The 22,006-nt window shown below is 43.0% G+C and overlaps 1 protein-coding gene across 6 annotated transcripts in view; it reads left to right on the top strand.

Annotated features, from left to right (window-relative positions):
- The first annotated feature begins 613 nt into the window (after positions 1-613).
- PSIP1 (PC4 and SRSF1 interacting protein 1) overlaps positions 614-22,006 on the top strand; it is a 105,973-nt gene continuing 84,580 nt past the window's right edge. For all 6 annotated transcript variants that reach the window (XM_063455167.1, XM_063455166.1, XM_063455165.1 and 3 more), the window contains exons 1-2: positions 614-719; positions 3,624-3,786. In XM_063455167.1, coding sequence (XP_063311237.1) covers positions 3,715-3,786 — 72 coding nt within the window. In that variant the 5' untranslated portion in view covers positions 614-719; positions 3,624-3,714. The remainder of the gene's footprint in view (positions 720-3,623; positions 3,787-22,006) is intronic.

Raw genomic sequence — 22,006 nt, 5'->3', positions numbered from 1 at the left:
GGCACCTGGGCCCCACAAGACTGCAACAGCCGCCATGGTTGTCATGCCCTGATGACGGCCCTGGCAATGTTCAGTGTCTCCATGAAGAGCAGCGACTCCATAAGAATGCTGAACGTCAGTGCTGCACACCCAGGAAGCATCTCTAGTGGCCAGTAATGGTATCCATAGGGACACCAAAAATACTATATTAAGCTTTGGTGGTCCGGGTGCCTATAATGTCCCTTTAACGCAAAGACGTAAATTACCACCACAACAACAAAAACCTTTCGAATATAGCCTGATCTACAGTGTCTACTGATTTGAAAACAATTATGGCTACTTATAATATAATTTCCTGATTAACAAATATATGTACATATGAGTTTGGTTCACATAAATATCCACACATTAGAAAATAAAGCCAGAAATCCATGCAACTCCGTCTGTAGTCTCCCTTAGACGCAATAAACTGCGCGTGCGCATTTCCACCCCGGTGTGCAAAACAGCGCGCAAACCCTAGAGTGCGCATGCGCACCTCGCCTGGCCGAGCACCAGTGGAAGCCGAAACAGACTGGCGAGCAGGTCCTAGAGTCCACAGCGCATGCTCCGTGGGTCCTTGGTCGCGCATGCGCAGCAGCTTCTAACAATCCGCAGGTTCGTTGCAATTTAAAGGCAGTATCTAGCCTGTGACAGGCGCCGCGACACGGGGGTAAAACGAAACCTACCGAGGCGAGCGACAGGTATGTAATTCGTGCTGCAGGTGTGCTCGGTGTAAGGCCATGGGGCTGCAGACATGATGTGAGCGCGGGCTGATGGCAGCATTGTACCTCGTCTAATGCCATGCCTGCCAGCCAGCTCTGTATTGATGGGGGATGCAGGCTGTGGGCATGTGCAAGGATGGCTACTAATGCCATGCTACTGGCTATGTGCCCAGCATCCATGCCAGGTGCAGGCTGTCGGCTCCCTGCGTGGCACAGCTATTGGTAAACAGCAGTGGGCTGGAGTGCAGGCTGGAGGTGTGTCACTGTGCCTGGAGGTATTGCTTTCATTCTTAGCCATGCAGCATGCTGGCATTGCACTTGGCTTATTCACTAAACTCTGAATTTAAGTAAAAAGTTAAACTAACCAACAAGACTAGCTGAGCTGGAGTTTTTTTTTTTGTTTGTTTTTTCCCCTTATCTGCTGTTTTGGCCTAAATTTTGCCATTTGGATTTCAATGTGCTACAATTTAGAGTATAGTGAGTAAATCCCAGTTTATCAAAATGTGAGGTTTGGTTACTAATTTGGTTTGTTCACTAAACGGCAAATTTTACAAATTAAATGCGAATGAGGGAAAAAAACTGAGCTTAACTGAGTTTTTTATTTTTTTTTTGCATTTTGATTTAAAGGGTTACCCCAATCACCATGACTACTTTTGGTTTTTGATGTGCTCATAGTGGTAGGAGTCTTGATAAGTTGCACGCCCAGCAGACATGACATGAAGATTTCTGGGCTGTCAAATATCAATTCTGTGCATAAAATGTCTGTCATCAGTGCGTACTGCATGCTGGCGACAGACCTAACTACTTTTCCATTGCAGGCAGAGCCTCCCTTCCACACTGAAGAAAGCTTTCCAATCCCATCTGCAAATTTATTTTAATCCTTTTTCCTCCTTTCCTCCCCCCTACATCAGTGGCTTAGAGCACATGCATGTGCTCTAAGTTGGTAAAATGGTCCATACAAAGGCTTCTTTATTAGAAGCTTTGGTTGGACCTCCCATGACATCAAACCAGTGGGCTTTACACAGCACTGGATTAAAGGGGCACTCCAGGCACCCAGACCACTTCTGCCCATTGGAGTGTTCTGGGTGCCAACTCCCACTAATCTTAACCCTGCAAGTGTAATTATTGCAGTTTTTTATAAACTGCAATAATTACCTTGCAGGGTTAAGTCCTCCTCTAGTGGTTGTCTATCAAGACAGCCACTAGATTAACTTCTGTGTTCTTAAACTACACTGGACATCCTCAGACAGCCACTAGAGGGCACTTCCGTGTCTCTAGCACAGATTTTCTGTGTTAGAGCGTCGCTGGACGTCCTCACGCTGTGTGAGGACCTCCAGCGTCGCTCAATTCCCCATAGGAAAGCATTGAAAAGCATTTTCAATGCTTTCCTATGGGGAGCTCTAATGCGCATGTGCCGAGCATGCGCATTAGGGCTCGCCGGCGGGTGGGATCAGTCTCGCCCACCGGCTGACGTAATGCAGAGGAGGAGCGGAGGAAGAAGCAGCGACGTGGGACATGTCGCTGCCTCTGGTAAGTGACTGAAGGGGTTTTCACCCCTTCAGTAACCGGGGATTGGGAGGTTTGAGGGAAAGGGGACATGCACCTGGCACTGGAGTTTCCCTTTAAAGTAAGTTTAACTTTAAAACTGTTAAAGCATTTCCTGGGTGATTGGTGCAACTGGTTTAGAAACAAACATAGGTTTACATTAATCGGCAGTAAGTCCTACCATGTACCAGAGTGGCTCCAGGTGTGCTTGGCATCATTTTTAGTTTGATGTTTTAGTCTGTATCTTCTGTGTCAAAAGAAAATTCTGCTGTTTTCGTTACTACAATTTAGTCGATATACCCCCCATAGAATGCATGCATGTTTATTTTGGGAGCATATGACAAATTATGTTGTAGTACTGCAACTAGAATCTGTAACTATTAAAAGCCCTTCCCCTTAAAGTGGCACTGTTTCCATCTGGGGAAAGGTGAGTTTTACTTGCCTCACCTGAACCTACCTGTCATAGGCATTGCCATCTTTTTTCGGCAAATACTCTTCAGCTTCTGCAGCTTCAGTGCCAGCAGCAGATTTCACTGCTGTACTCTTGTGCATGCACAAAAGTACAGCATTGAGGTGTATGGAGGATTCTGCAAAACTGCGAGATTCTCAATAGTCAATTCCCTGCACTTGTCACACGTGACGGCTGGGAGGGATTGACACTGGTCGTAGCGAACAAATATATCTATAAAATATGTAGACCCTACTTTGTATCTGTATAACTCTTGACTTGGTTGGAATTTCATAGACATTCCAACACAGTTGGTAGGAGTATTTTCATAACGATTCTATCTTTATGAAATCTAATTTTTGTTTGGGGCGGTGAGAATACAGCTATAAATTTAGTGCGGGAGAAATAACCATTTGGAGGCTTCATTTCATTCACAATGAATTGTAGTACAGCTCATTGAAAAGTGTCTGCAAGAGCCCTCTTCCCTAATGTGCTTGCCACTTTTGTTTGCTCAGACCCTTTTTGCTCCCTGAGAAGTGTGTCAATAAAACACTGTGCCTAAGCTTAACCACAGTCTTCTCAATGAAGACTTGTGAAAAGACATAAGGACTATAGCTATGGCAAGTTTCATATACGCCAAAAGAAAATACATGCATGTTTTTTGCGGGGTATATCCACTAAGTGGTTACAGAATTAGATCTATTTACAATGGTTTCTGTAACCTATCTAAATAATAATTTTTACTCTGCCTCCCCTCCCCCCCAGTCTATGAACACTTCAGACTCAAATCAAAGCTATTTTTTTAAAAGAAATGCCATCATTCTTTTGTGAAGAATATTTTGATTACTTTTTTCATAACCGTTCTCTTTGATATCTTGTTTTAACCATAGATCTGAAGGCGATACCCAGTATCTTGCTTGTGGTATTATTTTATTCATTCTCTTTCATTTGACATTCTGCTTCTTCGAAAAGTGGGGGGAAATGACACGTGACTTCAAGCCTGGGGACCTGATCTTTGCCAAAATGAAAGGTTACCCTCATTGGCCTGCTAGGGTAAGTGAAAATACACATTTAATGTTAATTATTGAAGAGCTATCTATTGTTTGATATAGATATATATTTCTTAAAACAATTCTGTAAATGCAGCTGTCGCTATTAAAAATTACAGTGACACCTTATAAGGAATACCTCTGTTATTCAATTCATTGATCTGTATTTTGGGTTTTGTGGGATGCCACATGTGACTAAGCAGCTCAGTAAACATTTATCCAATCTGTCTTTCATTTCAAATTGCTCATAAAATGTTAATGGCTTTCAACCACACTTCCAAGGACCTGTGCAAAGGAGTTCAAATGATAAATATGTAACCCTAACTTTTACATTTGTAAATATTTTAAAGATACAAAATTAGGTGCATATTACTGGTAACCAGAAAAAGCTTTATTTTACCAACTGTTATATGTAAACTAGTGTGATATTATTATTTTATATTGTTTTTTTTTTTTATTATTATTCTTTATTTTTGACGTGCAGGTGATTACAAAGCATAGACAGACGCCACAACAGCGTGCTCTTATATTTAGACATAGGCTAAACAGTGGCATGAAGGGTTTGCACATTTTTGTTTTAAAAGAAACCTAGTAAGCTAGGCACACGTGTCTAATCAATTATAAACTATTTATAGTAACTGCAATGGGTTATCGACAGTGTAGTAAGCTAGTCAGCTTTGTCTAAACAGTTATGCATTGACTACATTGGGTTGTCTACAACATAGAAAACTGGGCAATTATGTCTAAACGATTTTATACTATTTGTATAAACTACATTGAGTTATCAACAGGCTGTAAATAGAAAGTCGTTGCTACAGTGAGCGTCACACATTGTGATAAAGCCCCGCAATGGGCCCCCGGGTATGTCATAAATGTACCCTTCAAGGGAGAATATAACCACGGAGAACATCAGAAATATACTCATCAAGGAAATTTGCAATGCTCTGCCCCCTGGTCAGCCAATTCCCCGCTGGGGTGCTTCTGAGTCCAGCTTTGAGAGACTTGTTGTCCAAAGACAGCCAGGCAAGCGGAGTGAGCACTCCTGGTTTGGTGGTTTCTGTGAGTCTATTCCCTGGGACCTCTGAACCCAGAGTGTGTCGATGTGTCGGCTCGTTGGATGCCTCGATGCTGTTCGTGTTACTGTGCCGGGCGGGAGTGCGCTCCGGGAGAAGCTTGAGATCCTTCCTGCGGGTTCTTTTGCCTGGCGCGCCTCGTGGCACTGTTGGGGCCTTGCACTTTTGGGCCTTGCACTTGTCCGCCCCTCCGGCCGACTCGGGTCAGCCTCGCCCCGCCTGGGCTCCTGCTGCTCCCAGGCTCGAGGATGAGGAGGTCTGCGGCGCTTTTTGTTAGGCCGGTTCCGGGAGCGTGCTCCAGAGGTGGCCCCTTGTGGGTGCTTATCTGCCGTGATGGTGTTATTAAGGTGGGTCATGGTGTCCCGCCGCTTGTCCCTTCGGGGCAAGCAGTGTGGTAGGTTCGTGGACAAAGTCTCTTGCGGAGAGGGGTTCATGCGGGCCTCTAGTTTCTGCCAGAAGGCTTGGAATATTTTGTTTAGCCGGAGCTCCGTCTCATGCTCTGCCTTGCTTGTGTCATCGGTGGGGCAGCCGGCCATTTTGTGAGCCACATGGAGAGTTTGTTTGGGGTTTTGCTGTATTGTTGCTTGATCATAGCTGTACAGGGAGGACTTATGGGGGTAGACCGGGATAACCCCCACCGATCCAAGGGGGGGAGGGGGAAACAGGGGCTCTCGTGCTGATTTTCGGCGAGTTGCAGCAGTGTGAGGGCGGCCGTCCCTCCTGCGCCTATACTGGTGGTAGGCCTCACCATGGGTCCAGGTGTTTGCTGCTTTGGCTGTCGCTTGTGTGGCATCATTCTGTGCCCCTGGATGTCACCTCTCCCTTGGTGGCCTGTTTGCGTCGAGTAATCGCTGTTTTAGTTGTGAAATTCAACTTTTTCTGTCTCAGATAGCTGGAGCTATTAAGGCTTGCTTCCTTCCAGCTCTGCAGTCAGGCCCCGCCCCCCCATTTTATATTGTTTTAACCCCTCTTGACTTAAAGAAATACAAACATGTATTCCCTGACGCTATAGTGCTGGTGTACATGTTCAACTCCCCAGTCCCCATTTTTTCTGGAAATACAATCATTTCTCCATCTCCATGGCTAAGATCACCAATTGTGATGATCTCAGCCATTCCAATGCTTTCCGTTCGGAAAGAAAGCTGTTTCTGAACCTATCACAGGTTTACATACACAATATGTATTGTAGAAAAAACAGCAAAGTGTAAGCGCTATGAAGATGATAAAACACTCAGTATAGCTGCACTGAACCCCAGTGACACAAAGTATGCACAGATATAAATAGTATTACCAAAAATGTGCGCTAAAACTGATGGCAACAAATCTGCAAATAAATAAAAACAAATATAGTGCAGACTATCTGGACGGTGTACTGTACAATGGGGAGTAAGGGAAAGAACTCACATGTACCAGAGCCCTATCACCCCTGGCTCTGGGTTTGTGAGGCAAATAGCCCACACTGTGTCAATGAGATCTGTATGGTGTGTTCTCTGCAATCAGACGGTTCTGCGTAATATAGGACAGAGAGGCAGAAACCCCTAATTGAATAGCCTCTTCAGTAATTTTTATTAATAAAATGGGTTAAAAACCTCTTACTGTGCGAGTGGTGGATCTTGCCAACAGAGCTGTATATGGGTTTTACAGGAGTGTACACTTCATTGCACTTAAGTTACTCGTGATAAGGAGGGATGAGGCCCCCAAGGAAGCGAAGTGAACGATGTGTAACCCCCATTGCCTATCTTTATCCCCTTTTCCTTCCTGTACCCCACACAAAAATGCAATAAAAATTGTCAAGTTGAAACACTTAACTTTGCATTTAGTTCTGTGATATATTATTAAATGTGTATTTTGTTTTTTCAAAATTGCTTGGTATACTAGTTAGGTACAGGTGCAGATCCAGGTGGAAGCACCAGGGGAAGTGGTCCTCCCTCCAATATGCCATACAGATACCCATGATACCTTGACAGGTACTTGTGTTTTTATTTATTTCACCCTTGTGGTAGAAGGCTGTATTCTGCTCACCTCTTGTCTGCTGGTGCTGCAGTGACCTGTGACATCACATGAACTTCATGGTTGCACCTGGAAAGCCACTCTCCTGGACCCTGAAAAGTAAGCAGGAGAGATCTATCTATCTGTAACACTGACTGTACACGCCTGTGCATAAAACTATAGGCATAAGGTTGATTTAAGCCAGGAGATTACAGTATACTATCCTAATGGTATTCGTGTATGAATACTAGGGATGTAAGTTGACATCATTACTGGTATTAAGTTGCTCTGGTAATAATAGTTTATTATGTATGTTGTATTACTATTTTTAAACTTTGGTATGTGGAGTAGAGAAGGGCATGTGACAGGAAGAGGTAGTAGCATGGGGAGGAACAATGCACCGTGAAAAGTGCCTTGGCAAGTAATTGGAAAGTGACATATTGAAATTGTTACGGAATGGTGAAGGCGGCATTGGAAATGTGACTTGAATGATGGCGAGTGGTCAGTGATAATAGAAAGGGTGGCTAAATTAAATAGTTTTGCATTTACTCAGATATGCAACACAATTAAACACATAATGAAACTCCAATTCACATATACTAACATATAAGAGGTTTAGACAAGCATGCCCAAAACATACAATTAAGAAATGGGAGTAGACACATTCAGGTTAAAAACCAAATTGAAATGTTGGAGTTTCTATTGTCTAAATTGTTGGAATGCCAACATATTATAAGCCACACCTACAGGTGATGCATAACATGCATAACATAAGTAGAGTTACAATTTAACAAATGCATTCATCACGTTTTCCTTGGTATAATGGTTTATTAAAGCAAAATAAATTCTCATGCCTGACAATGCTACTATCTATAAATCCCTTCCATTTTGGACAGCCAAGTGCTTGATATTTTGAGAGGTTCTAAATGACTGCACACCTATAGGTTATGGAGACTTTTTTGCCTTTTCTTGCAGTAATGGAGGGAAAACTGGTCTGGAATTTATCCATATTATCACATTTGAGATCTAGAAATAACTGACCTCACTTTGTTTCAGGGATAGACCAATTTATTAGAGCTGATATTCGAAATTGGTCTTGTAATTTACCGATTTTTATTACAATAACTTACCTCTTCTAGTCACCAGGCTGTGAGACGCCATCGTGTCGCTTCTCCCTGTGAGTTCCCTGTACTTGGATCTTAGCTAAAGTCAGGCAGGTGAGACCGTGATTTACTGTCTATCTGCTGCCAACAATTACTCACATCCCTTTTAATCACACAACTATCAGTAACGGCACATTATATTCTGGGAGCTCACTGATCCCAGCATGCACTGGCTGCTTGAGAGTGATAGGAGTGTGATTGCTGGCAGCCTGTTCAGTTAATGCCAGATTTTGTAGAATTGATGTTGCTTATTCAAAACTTTAAATGTACAGAATATCTGAACCAGTAATTGCCAATAGACAACTGATAATCTTTATTGGCTCTGGAAAAATGATATGGATCGATCCCTACTTTGTTTCACCTAGAAAAGTCCCAACACATCTTGTCTTTATATCATTAGTTTTAGGACAAAAACTACCCTTTTGATAAGATAAATATTATTTATTTATTTTTGTCTGTTGTGATAGCCTTTGTTTTTCAAAATGATGTTTCAGACTTTTCTAGCCTTGTCAACTTTATTTAAAGTATCAGTTCGAAATAACAGAACATAATTAATAAAATAGACTTGTGTTTATAATCGGTAAATTGTTGATTTTTATATATATATATATATATATATATATATATATACTAAATCTCCATGGCCTCCCAGAGCGAAAAAACTGGCATAACTAGGGGCTCCGCCAAACTGAAAATAATTGTGAGTTATGAATTACAAAAGCTTTAACTCAAACCTCTTTGTTCACAGTGGAGAGAGAGAGAGAGATTTGTTTGTTAATTTTTTTTTTTTTTTTTTTACATGCCGTATCCTCAGGGAGGCCATCATTCCCTGATTATTATGATGATTATTATTATTATGATATTTATAGAGCGCCGTCAAATTCCGCAGCGCTTTACAATGGGTGGACGAACAGACATGTAGTTGTAACCAGACAAGTTGGACACACAGGAACAGAGGGGTTGAGGGCCCTGCTCAATGAGCTTACATGCTAGAGGGAGTGGAGTAAACTGACACAAAAAGGTAAGGATAGTATAAGACTAGTGACAGTTGCAGAAGAGGAATCAGTTGGGAGCTATCAACAGTTTAATTGATACGCTTTTATGAAGAAGTGGGTTTTTAATGATTTTTTTAAAGGAGTGGCGACTGGGGAGCATCTAACAGAGGAGGGAAGCGAGTTCCACAGGAACGGTGCAGCCCTCGAGGTCTTGAAGGTGAGCATCAGAGGTGGGAGTATGGACAGAAGATAGACATAAGTCTTCAGCAGATCATAAGGGCCTAGACGGGACATACTTGTGTATAAGGGAGGATAGATAGGTGGGAGCAGCATTATGTAGCGATTTGAAAGCAAGAACCAGAATTTTAAATTGAGCCCTATATCTTACAGGAAGCCAATGTAGGGACTGACAGAAGGGTGAGGCATGGGAGGTGCGGGCGGACAGGAAGATGAGTCTCGCTGCCGCATTCATTATGGACTGTAACGGCGCAAGTTGGGAGCACGTAAGACCACTGAGAAGCGGATTACAGTAGTCAAGGCGAGAAAGGACAGTGGAATGGACCAACACTTTAGTCGCACCTGGCGTTAAGTAGGGGCGGATACGCGCAATGTTTTTGAGATGGAAATGACAGGATTTGGTGATAGATTGAACATGAGGCTTAAAGGAGAGGTCATAGTCAAAGAGAACACCTAGGCAGCGAGCCTGCGTGGTGGAGCTGATGGTATCACCGTTGACTTGGAGGGAGGGAGACACAGGAGTAACAACACTTGAGGGAGGAAAGACCAGAATTTCAGTTTTGGTCAAGTTTAGTTTAACCCCTTAAGGACCAAACTTCTGGAATAAAAGGGAATCATGACATGTCACACATGTCATGTGTCCTTAAGGGGTTAAGGAAGTGGGCAGCCATCCAGTTAGAAACAGCAGAGAGGCAGTCAGAGACACTAGTCAAGAAGGAACGGGGAGAAAAACACTGAAAGAGCGCTGGGAGAGGTAGGAGGAGCACCAGGAGAGAACAATATCTTGTAGACCAATATTGCGGAGGATAAGAAGAAGCTGTTGAGGATCAACAGTATCAAAAGCTGCAGACAGGTCAAGGAGAATTAGAAAAGAGTAGTGACCACAAGATTTTGCAGCGAGTAGATCATTGGATACTTTGGTCAGTGCCGTTTCCACAGAGTGCTTAACGCAGAAACCAGACTGAAGCGGGTCTAGCAGAGAGTTGGACTCGAGGAAGTCTGTCAATCTCGCATACACAATTCTTTCAAGGATCTTGGATGCAAAAGGCAGTAGCGAGATAGGACGATAGTTAGATGGGGAGTTAGGGTCAAGATTGGGCTTCTTTAGAATTGGGGTTACAGTTGCATGTTTGAAGGGTGATGGAAATATACCAGAGGGGAGAGAGAGAGATTGAGAGGTGGAGAAAGAAGAAGACAGAGTACAGATGAGATGCGAGGGCATTGGATCTAGGGAGCAGGTGGTGGGGCGGGAGGACTGGAGCAGAGCAGAAACCTCTTCCAATATAGCGGGTGCGAATGAACATAGAACAGCAGAGGGAGTGAAGTTAGGGGAAGAAGAAAGATGAGAGATCTCTTCTCTAATTGTAGAGATCTTGTCAGTGAAGTGAGTTGCAAAGTCTGAGGTGGTCAAGTTAGTAGGTGGAGGAGGAACAGCAGGGCGAAATAAATGAGTGGTCGCCCAGGTGGACTGTTGCCTTCTTTATGGATCTTGGGGAGGCAATAAAAGGAAGCTATACGTGGTTTATCACAAAAAATAATCAAGCTTTTTATAATCCAACTCCTCATTAACATGTTACATGCACATCTTGACATAATCATCCCTTTTTAAAGAGAACCTCTGGGTCATTGAAATTACGTTGTTATGGTGTTTAAGGTCCCTGATGCTGGCTTACTACAGGTTTTAAACTGTAAACCAAGCATGTCCAACTTGCGTCCCACAATGACTATCTTTGTGGCCGCCTGCCCTGGGCCAGCTTTGTTTGTGGCTGTGACCAGCTGCAAGACAAGAAAGCTCTTTCCTGTCTGCCCTGCCATGGACAATCAACTGTTCCGGCTGCTGCAAGAACGCTAAGCATAAGTTTGTGCCGGCCACCAGATATGTGCATACAGTGTGTGACGTCGAATCTGGCGGCTGTCTGCACAGCAGGCCAGCCACTCCTCCTTCCCTCTTGCTCTCAGTGTCAGACCAGCGTCTAGCCTGCTTGAAAAGAGAGAAGAGCAGGGCTGGAACTGGAGGACAGGTGGCCCATCTTAAGATAGGGGAAGAGGGATCTGGGGGACCTTCCTGTGTAGTGTGTTAAATTGGGGGAGGGATGGGGCAGTGTATTAGAGTGGGAGGGGGCAGTTTATAAGGTTAAGGGGCAATGTATTCAGCTCCCTCGTGCGCCTGCCTGTTTGGCCCAATCCTCCAGGAGCCTCCCGCCTGTGCGCACGTCCACCCACACTCTCCCTCAGCAGGCCGGCAGACTGCATGCCCATGCTCTTCCTGAGCTGACCGGCCGACCGCATGTAAGCCCATGCTCTTTATGAGCCGGCCATCTGCACTCTGGGTGGCATAATGGGCCAGCAAATCCCAAGTGCCAGGACAAAAATCACAGTAGACCTGGTGACCTGGTGCCTGGGATTTGTCAAGCCCTGGCGTACATGGTTTTCTCAAGCTCTTATTTTTTTTAAATTTTTTTTTTAACCCTAAAGGTAAGCTGGTGCCGGGGACCTCCTGGCATCATAGCACCTTCATTCTGACGAAATGGAATCACCAATTCCTCAATATATAATTCTTTTAAGCTTTTTATTTCTTAAGTCACCTAATTTTGTTGGTGGCAGACCCTTTTGTTTTGTTTTTCTGTTGTTTTTTTTTCTCAATATTGTTGCAAACCATATAAACAGAGGCCTACACTAGAGATATATTAACAAAATTACAAGTAAACCAGCTCGATGGTTTCAAAGTGGTCCTGTTTAGGGATACACCGAAATTAAAATTCTGGTCCGAAATCGAAAATTCATGATGCCCTTGGCCAAAAACCGAAAATGATTTTAAGTTTTTTTTTTTTTTCTTTTTTTTTCTTTTTTTTTTTTTTTCTATAATTTTTTTTAATATTAGACTTTTTAATGAATTCTAATATGAAAAACTTCCCTTCTCCTTTAGTGGTTCCCCCTGCTTAACGTTCCTCTCTCTCCCCTCACCTTTCCCGGTTTTCTTCCTTTCCCTCTCGCCCCAGTGTTCTCCCTCCTCCCCCCTCGGTCCCCGTGTTCCCGTTGTTGTTGGAAATGCTTCAGGGTATAGAGTACTGCAAGCAGCTCTAGGAGATTTAAAGGAGTGTTTGCTGCAGCAAATGTCCATTTTCCTTGTATGCAGTTGTTCTGGAGTAGGGATCGACGATTATCGGTTTTACCGATATAATCGGCCGATATTCGGTATTTTCGGCAATATCGGTATCGGCCAATAGGGATACCGATATTGCCGATAATACCTCCCAGGACCGCCGGGCTCATTACAAGCCCGGCGGTCCTGGGGGGGGGGGGGTGGGCAGCAAGCGTTTACTCACCTCCCAGCAGCTCCTCCGGCTCCCCAGTGTAAATCTCGCGAGACCCGCGGCCAGCTCTGACGGCCGCGGGTCTCGCAAGATTTACACTGGGGAGCTGGAGGAGCTGCTGGGAGGTGAATAAATGCTTGCTGCCCACCCCACTTCCCTTCCCTCCCCCAGCTAAGCCAATGCCACTGGACCACCAGGGATTAACATATCCCCCCCTCCCTGGCAAGGCAACAAGCAGGGAGGGGGGCAACAAAAAAATTAATGATAATAATTAAATATATAAAAAAAAAAAAAATTTAATATAAAAATTTAAAAAAAAATGTTTTAATAAAAAATGCCCCCTCACACACACACTATTATTATACACATACACTACACAAACACACTGTGTATATAATTCAGTGTGTTTGTATAGTGTGTGTGTGTGTGTGTGTATATATAATGCACACTACACAAACACTTTGTATTATATATATATACACACACACACACACACTGCATTATATACACACACACTATACAAACACACACTGCATTATATACACACACACTATACAAACACACACTGCATTATATACACACACACTATACAAACACACACTGCATTATATACACACACACTATACAAACACACACTGCATTATATACACACACACTATACAAACACACACTGCATTATATACACACACACTATACAAACACACACTGCATTATATACACACACACTATACAAACACACACACTGCATTATATACACACACACTATACAAACACACACACTGCATTATATACACACACACTATACAAACACACACACTGCATTATATACACACACACACTGCATTATATACATACACACACACTATACAAACACACTGCATTATATACACACACACTGCATCCACTACACACACACTGCATCCACTACACACACATACACAGCTCCCCTGTCTAAACACACTGCATCCACTACACGTGGCATGTATATTTTGTGCATTTACCTTTAGAAATAGTTTTTTATTTTCCAAAATGGTAAATGTACAGAATATCGGCAAATTATATCGGCTATCGGCCTGAAAGTTCACAGAATATCGGTATCGGCTCTAAAAAATCAATATCGGTCGATCCCTATTCTGGAGATGTGCTTCCCATTCCCATTGACTGGCATCTGTGGTTATTACAGTCCAAAGAGTGTTCCACAGTGGGAATCCTCTGAACAGAATTTTTTTGTGCAGCCACCATATTAGTGATTGGTGAACATGTGACGGAACATGAATAGGTTGATGAAGATGACCTGTTTTGAATTTCAGAAGGAAATTGTATTGAAACTTACTCCTTCTCCATTGAGCCGACCTTGTTAGTCCTATAGTAGAGGACATTGAACCCAGTAGACTTATTGCTTTCTCTGCTAAGGTCAAATTGGCTGCCAACATTTCACTTACTTTTATTTTCAATCTCGTACCTCTTTCTTTTGACCGTTGTACCGTTCAGGAATTTGTTTAACTTGCGCAGATCTAAAATAGGTCTCCATCCTCCTGAGGCTTTCTTGGTTAGAAAAATGTGAGAGTCTAACCCGCTAGAGCAGGGGTAGGCAACCTTCGGCTCTACAGATGTTGTGGACTACATCTCCCTTGATGCTTTGCCAGCAATATGGCTGTAAAAGCATTATGGGAGATGTAGTCCAAAACATCTGTAGAGCCGAAGGTTGCCTACCCCTGCGCTAGAGGAAGTTGTATGATAACTCCTTATCGCATGCAGGGATGAAATAAACGATCGTAGGGCATTTTTTTTTTTTTTCCTGTTTCCAGGCCATCTTGATATCTGGAATGAGCGTCGTGGATGGGCCCTGTAAAAGTCTGAGATAACCTCTTCGAATTATGTCTAGTACCCATCTGTTTTTTTTTGTGGATTTTTCCCATATCTTTCGGAATAGTAGTAGATGTGCTCCTACTCCTCCAGACTGGGACTGCAACCTGTAAAAAAGATCTCGAGTTCTTTGGGAATGATGATCCCCTGGACTTCCCACCTCTAACTGAGGAATGTCCTCCTTTCCATGGTTGAGTTCGACCGTACTCTCTTCCTGGTCTGTATGACCTGCTGTATCAAAAGGATAATCAGAAGAACTTTTGGACCAAAAGGATCCCCTGGGTCTACAGTCTTGAGGAAGAAACACTTTATTTTTTTTATTTTTTTTAATGCAATCAGCCAGATTCTTGCCGAACAGCATATCTCCATTAAAGGGGAGAGCACACAAACTAGATTTTGAGGAGGAATCAGCGGACCAGGATCTGAGTCAGAGAGCTCTTCTAGCTGAAACAGAGAGGGCCATATTCCTTGCTAGGGCTTTAACCATGTCCACTGAGTATTCTGAGGTAAAGTCTGCTGCTAACTTTGTCTTTCAAACTTTCTAGGAGAGAAGATCTGCTCCTGTCTTCTTTAATATCCTCCTCCAGGGGGGTCGGAGCCAAGCACCCGAGCTAAGCGGTCGCAGCACTCGAGAGCTCCGTACAACCTGACTGCTCCGACTGGCACTATAAACAAAGAGGAACTGTGATGGGTCGTAAGACCAAAGTAATGAAACCTGACAAGCCGCGCATAGGCGCCAATATCGAAAAACTCTTCCGGCACGCACATGGTGCGACAGGATCCAATATGGCTGCCTGCTCTAAGGCCTGTTCGGAATACTACGATGATTTTTACACCGAGGAGGAGATGAGGAAGATGCAGGTGCCGCAAACTCACCAACTAGCCTCCTCTAACCCAGTGGCAGAGCCAGTGACTACACCTGTGCTGAGAGCCCTCCTGACTGAACTCCAGGCTAGCCTACAGACCGACTTAGCAGCGATCCGCACAGAACTCAGGGGCCTGACAGGCCGGATGGGGGCTCTGGAGAAGACCACAGGAGTTCACTCCACGCAACTGGCCTCACTGCAGCAAGCTGTAGAGGTGCTGCAACTACAGGCAAAGCTCCATTCAGAACGTTTCGCAGCTATGGAGGACTCCAGGCGGAGGAAGAACCTGAAGGTCAGAGGCATTAGAGAGGATATCCCTGCAACTGAACTGCCACATGTCCTCAGACGATTATTGGAAGAAATGTTACCCCAAAGGCAAGGAAAAGGGATAGGACTTGATGGGTATTTCCGGGTGCCCAAGTCACCAAGGGCCCCAGCAGACTCACCCAGAGACATTGTGATCCGGTTCCAGACCATGACGGACAGGGCTGCAGTGCTGGAGGCGATAAAAAACAAACACCCCTGCATCTTCGAATCCATGCAGCTGACCTTTTATACTGACCTATCTGGAGGAACGCTGGCATGGAGAAGATTGATGGTACCCTTCACACATCCCTGCTCAGAAAGCACAACAATACCGTTGGCGACACGTACGTACACTTCTAGTTACCAAAGGGAAAGAAAGGCATGTGATACGAGACCCCCCCGAGGCAAAAGCCTTACTGGCCACTTTACATCTCCCGCAGAACTCACTAGACCCCGTGGGGCGCAACGCAGAAGCCGGGGGACCTCCAGGGCTGAACCCAGCAACAAGGCCGTTTACTCCTAAGCAGCTCGCTACGAACCAGTACGCTGCAGTCACAATTTGATTCACTGGACTGGGACCTATACCCCAAAACCTTTGTAGGTTTCTAAGTAATTTACTGTTTGCTACACTTTAGGTTATCCACACCCCTGCTTGCAAGCAGCAAACCACTTCTACCATGACTCACAACACATCCCTCACACACAAGACCACCACCACTCTTAACACAAATACACACAAAACCTCAACCATCCCCCCCCCACCTTAAAAACTGTCCCCGAGCTAGACACAAAAGACAGGACTCCACAGAATATATCTAACACTAGAACCACAAGAGTCAGATGCTCCCAATGCCACACCACTGTGCACACAAGACTGCAGCAACAAAACTACATAGGAGGATAAGACCAGATGCACTTAGCAACATAAAGCAACTACACTTACTCTGATTAAAACCCCTCAGCTCAGGATCTGATGGGCCAAACGCTACCTTACCTACTGCCTACTCTCACGCTCAGCCACCAATACTCTCAATACACACACAAAGGGAGCTGCACTTATGTCAGTCTGTCCTAGATAACGTGACACATTTATTCGCATCCATGTTCTCTTTTCGATCTTGTTTTTTTTTTTATCTGTTTAACTGTTTCGTTTTCTCATAAGTATGGAGGCCACGGCATATAACCCACTGGCAAAGGTCACGCAACTGAACATCCTTCACATGCCACACTGTGTACCTTTTACCTAGTACTTGTCCTCCCCAAAAGCACATAATTTCGGTAAAAGCAATCGTATTTAACCATATATAAAAATGTGCAGCAATGTCAAATGCCATGTTTGTTAAGCTATATTGTTGCACTCGCTGTTGTGGCACTGCAAGCTTGTTTTGTACCCTCTATGCACAAATAAAATAAAGAATTTTAAAAAAAAAATCCTCCTTTAGATTATCACCCCAAATCTTTAATGCACTTCCGGATGCCAGTGCCCGCTGCCACGGAGGCTTTAGAAAGGTTCAGATCCATTTTTCTATCCATGGGATCTCTGAATGAGCCTGCATTATAAACCGGTAGGGTGGTGCGTTGGCAAGTCTAAGCACTGCCGCATCTTTCTTTGGAGCTGAATCCCAGTTGCCAGAGCTCATTTTCTCAAATGGGTATAGGCATGTCATTCTCCCTTGTGCTGACTGCACTGTATGCCTGAAAGGAAGAATCAGGTCATTTGAACTGCCCAAAATACACATTGCGCATGTGCGAAACAGCATTACTGCGCATGTGCACGAACGACCAGTTCGCGCATGTGCATTTCGAGGGAAGGATGCTGACCAAGATGGCAGCTCCCGAATGCCGGGAGCTGCAAAAAATTTACACATAAGCCCCAAAAAAGTGATGAAATAGCCGCTGATAATGCAGAAGTGCCGGGGGACCACCAGGGAAGCAAATAATACTTACCCAATAGTTTAAAAATTATTACTTATGACTCTTTATGTCCATTTCCTTATGCAGTTTTTCTGTTAGTACCTGAAGAAAAATATAGATTGGAGATAGAAGGGGGGAACACAGGACCAGACTTTATATACCCATAAGGATATATATACTTGAAGTGCAAAAATTCCACCTAATAAAATGGTCCTGTAGTAAAGTCTTCTTTGCCATACCTGCTACCTCCTGGTCACTGCAGGGAGAGAGTTGAAGGCATTTGTATCTTGCTACCCCTAGGGTCACCACAAGCTTACCCCGGTCACTAAATGGGTATCTTCAGGGGGACACCTTTGCGCAGGGCCATGTACTGAAGCTTCCCAAGGAAGAGAGGTGGAACTCCCTTGGGGCAGAAGGTAATAACCTTCAGGTAAGCAAAAAAAAAACACTTTTTTTTGTCTCTGTAAATGACCAACTTTGTCATATAGGGGTAGGACAGGAACAAAAAGACTGAGGGGGTATATATACCCTTATTTAAATTATAGTGTGTGTGTGTATATACAATTTTTTTTTTTTTTTTTTTTTTTTTTTTTTTTTACAACCGTTACATAGCTGAAAAGAGACTTGCGTCCATCAAGTTCAGCCTTCCTCAAACATGGTTTTTGCTGTTGATCCAAAAAAAGGCAAAAAACCTAGTCTGAAGGGCTTCCAATTTTCCAACAAACTAGGAAAAAAATCCTTCTTGATCCCAAAATAGCAGTCAGATGTCTCCTTGGATCAAGCGGCTATTACCCCACTAATTAGAAATTATATCCCTGTATGTTATGTTTTTGCAAGTATTTATCCAATTGCAGTTTAAACCTCTATATGGATTCTGATACAACCATCTCTTAAGGCAGAGAATTCCATATCCTTGTTGCTCTTACTGTAAAAAATACCTTTTATTTGCCTTAGATGAAATCTCATTTTTTCCAGCCTAAATGCGTGACCTTGTGTCCTATGTATAGCTCTGTTGTTTGTACTGGCCCTGACTATATTTGTATAAGGTTATCATATCCCCTCTGAGGCGCCGTTTTTCCAAACTAAAGAGATTTAAAACATTTTTAACCTTTCTTCATAACTAAAATGCTCCATTCCTTTTATCAATTTTGTAGCTCGTCTCAGCACTTTTTCTAGTGCCATGATATCCTTCTTTAGAACAGGTGCCCAAAATTACACCGCATATTTGAGGTGTGGTCTTATATTTTCATCCCGAGAATTTATGCCCCTATTTATACATGACAAAACCTTACTGGCCTTAGCAACTGCAGATTGACATTGCATATCGCTGCCTAATTTGTTGTCTATAACAATTCCCAAATCCTTCTCGTGTGTGGTTATCCCTAATTTACTACCATTTAGGGTATAAGTTGCTTGTGCATTCTTGACCCTGAAGTGCATAACTTTGCATTTCTCTACGTTAAATTTCATCTGCCATTTTAGTGCCCAGTCTTCTAATTTATCCAAATCCCTCTGCAGTAAAGCCATAGTCTGCTCAAATTTAAAAAGCACAGTTCATGCGTGTCCTCAGAAACCATTCCAACGATGAAACCATGAAAGTCCAATTGCAGGACCATGACTATAAAATTCTTGGAGAGAGGCTACAAGCAAGATGTTCTATAGAAAGCCCTTAACGAAGCACGGAGTGACAGCTTTCATGGCAAAGAAGTAAGCCTGTAAAGATTAGTGTTTCAAGCCTGTCAAGATGGAGTTCTACAAATAGCCACTGTAATTCGGCAAAACGGGCGGATGATTTTAAGCAATTACACTCTTCCAAAAGTCTTCAAAGAGATACCACTACTTTGTTACAAAAGAAACAAGAATCTTGGACTTACTAGTTCATACAGATCCCATCAACCGTTACACACAGGATAAAGGCATTCAGAATTGTGGCTCAGTACGATGCCTAGGCATGCAGCCATATGCTACCAGCCCGTACGTTTAACCGCCCTCACACCAACAAAGAATATTTGATTTACCACACCATCACTTGTAGGCCCACACACGTGGTTTACAAATTGACCTGCTCCTGTGGCCTTTCTTACATTGGGAAGACCGAGACATCTTTGTGTGAACGGATCAGGGGCCATAGGTCGAGCATTAAACTAGCCTACAGAGACGAAACTTCAGATAAACCCGTTGAAAAACATTTCTTACAACTTGGTCATGCTTTATCAACTTGAAATGTGTAGGTATTGATCATATACTACTACCAAAGAGGTGGCGACCCAGGCAAAATGCTATTGAATAGAGATCCATGTACTGGGCACTTTATCTCCAAAGGGACTTAACAAATCCATTCCGTTTTACTCCTGTTTGTGAAAGATAGTCGTTAGGCATGTATCAGTCTTGCTTGCAGATTGTTTTGTTTTTTAAGTTTAGCGGAGAAGAAGTATGTTACCTAGTTTCTGTACAGCTTTGATTATCAATAAGTATGGTAAAAATATCCTTTCATTAATATGTAATAGTTGGTCAGGACAATTCCTGCAACTTAAGAATCTTACCCTGTTAAAATCTTACAGTGATCCTATAATAGAATTAAAGTTATGATTTAGACATGCCACGCTAGCAGAAATGTTGGTAATCTTTTTGACCATTATGTTTTTATTAATAGAAGTTATATGTAACATTTTTAATATTGGCACTTCACATATGCCTGGAAATAATTCACCTATCCAGGCACTTTATGCTGTAACTAGTACTTTATGCTGTAACTAGTACTTTATGCTGTAACTAGTACTTTATGCTGTAACTAGTACTTTATGCTGTAACTAGTACTTTATGCTGTAACTAGTACTTTATATAAGTGCTTAGCACCTTTTATTGTATTGATAATATGCACATTGTCACTTTCAATAGGTTCATAGCACTTTTTAAAACTTTATCATGTCACTTTAATATTGCGATCTATCAATGCACTTTTACACCCTCCGTGCACTTTATTCATTCTACCATTTTGACATTGACACGACACCTTAGATCGGTGTTATTTTATGTAGTGGGCTTTGCAGCTTTATTTGTTTTTTGAGACGATCAGCTGCCACCATGGCAGCGTTGGTTCAGTATACCGTGTAGCAATGGAGACTTGCTGACTGTAATTACGCCATTACGGCAGTACATCACTTGAGAGGGCGGAGCTTCTATACGCATGCGCCCGGGAAGCCGATGGTGGTTCACAGCAGCTGGGGTGAGTTTATGTTCCCCTATTTACTTACGTATATATTTGAATGTTTTACTTGTATGTTATGTTTGATCCTGAAGAAAGTCCAAATGTGGGACTGAAACGTCGAACTATTTTAATGAATACCAAATAAAAGCCTTGAAGTTGGAGACCGTGAGTGCAGCTTTCTCTACCTTCTACTTGGCTGGCACCCGGCACCTTTTTTTTTTTAGCCTGTGTGCAAGGACTGTATTTGTTTCTATATATATTATATGAAAAAGGAAGGGGCGATGTTCCGTACTATTTTTCACAAGGAGTCACAGTGGCAAGACACGGCTGATGGGAGAGCAACATTTTCTGTAAATCTCTGACCTACCAGTTTAATTCATATAGCAAACATACAATAATCTTTGTTTTATTAATGACAGGAGGCTTCATATTTGCTTAAGTCTCTCTCTTTACTAGAACTCCACAGCAGCACATTAACACAGAGAAAAAACAACCAATCAGAAAAAAGTTAGGTACAATAAAACTCTCCTCCCCACACAACTTCCTCTTTCAAGCTGCGACAAAAACAGAACAAAAGGCAGAAAAAACTAAGTCCTAGATACAATGAATACAACAACATCCTCCATCCAAGAAGAAATGTCAAACCTGGCAGTACAGATGGACTGTAAACTGAAACGAGAGAAAACAGAATCAAAAGGGTTAGTGAGATAATGAAATGTACTCTAAACAAAACATGCAGGCAACCAGTGCAACAACCAGAAATACTGTAATATACAGAGATCCCAACCCTTACGTAAGAAGCGGACACATGAACAAGTGACAGGTAGCAGAGACAACAAGCAGAATTGCATTAACCCAAACTTTTGAAAGTTCACCAACAAGGGAGGGCTAAGAATAGGAGGGAAATATTCGCCTCCTGTCATTAATAAAATTAAGATTATAGGTACACTAAAGCTAGCATAATCTACAATTTTATAACATTACAGGAGACTTCATATTTGCTGTTTTAACGCTCAGCCAACAAATCCAACAATGCTTGTTTCACTGGTCCCTAATCCGGGAGATAACTAGAGCAGTCCCGAGTGGACCTTCCAATTGCGAGAAGTGACGGCAGATCGATCAATGAAGATTCCAGTCGTCTGTGTTCCTCAAATTACAGAAAAAACCCGATCTGCTACGTTGGGAGTTGCGACCTAGTTCTTAGAACACTGTCCATGAACTGCAAAGTCGACCTATATTGTCCATTTTCCTGCAGGTGCAAAATTCCGAAGATCATTGGCTGGCTTGGAGCTG

The sequence above is a fragment of the Pelobates fuscus genome, chromosome 5 (assembly GCF_036172605.1).
Source record: "Pelobates fuscus isolate aPelFus1 chromosome 5, aPelFus1.pri, whole genome shotgun sequence".
NCBI lineage: Eukaryota > Metazoa > Chordata > Amphibia > Anura > Pelobatidae > Pelobates > Pelobates fuscus.
The sequence above is the reverse complement of the archived record's forward strand: the minus strand, read 5'-3'. Positions and strand labels throughout refer to the sequence as shown.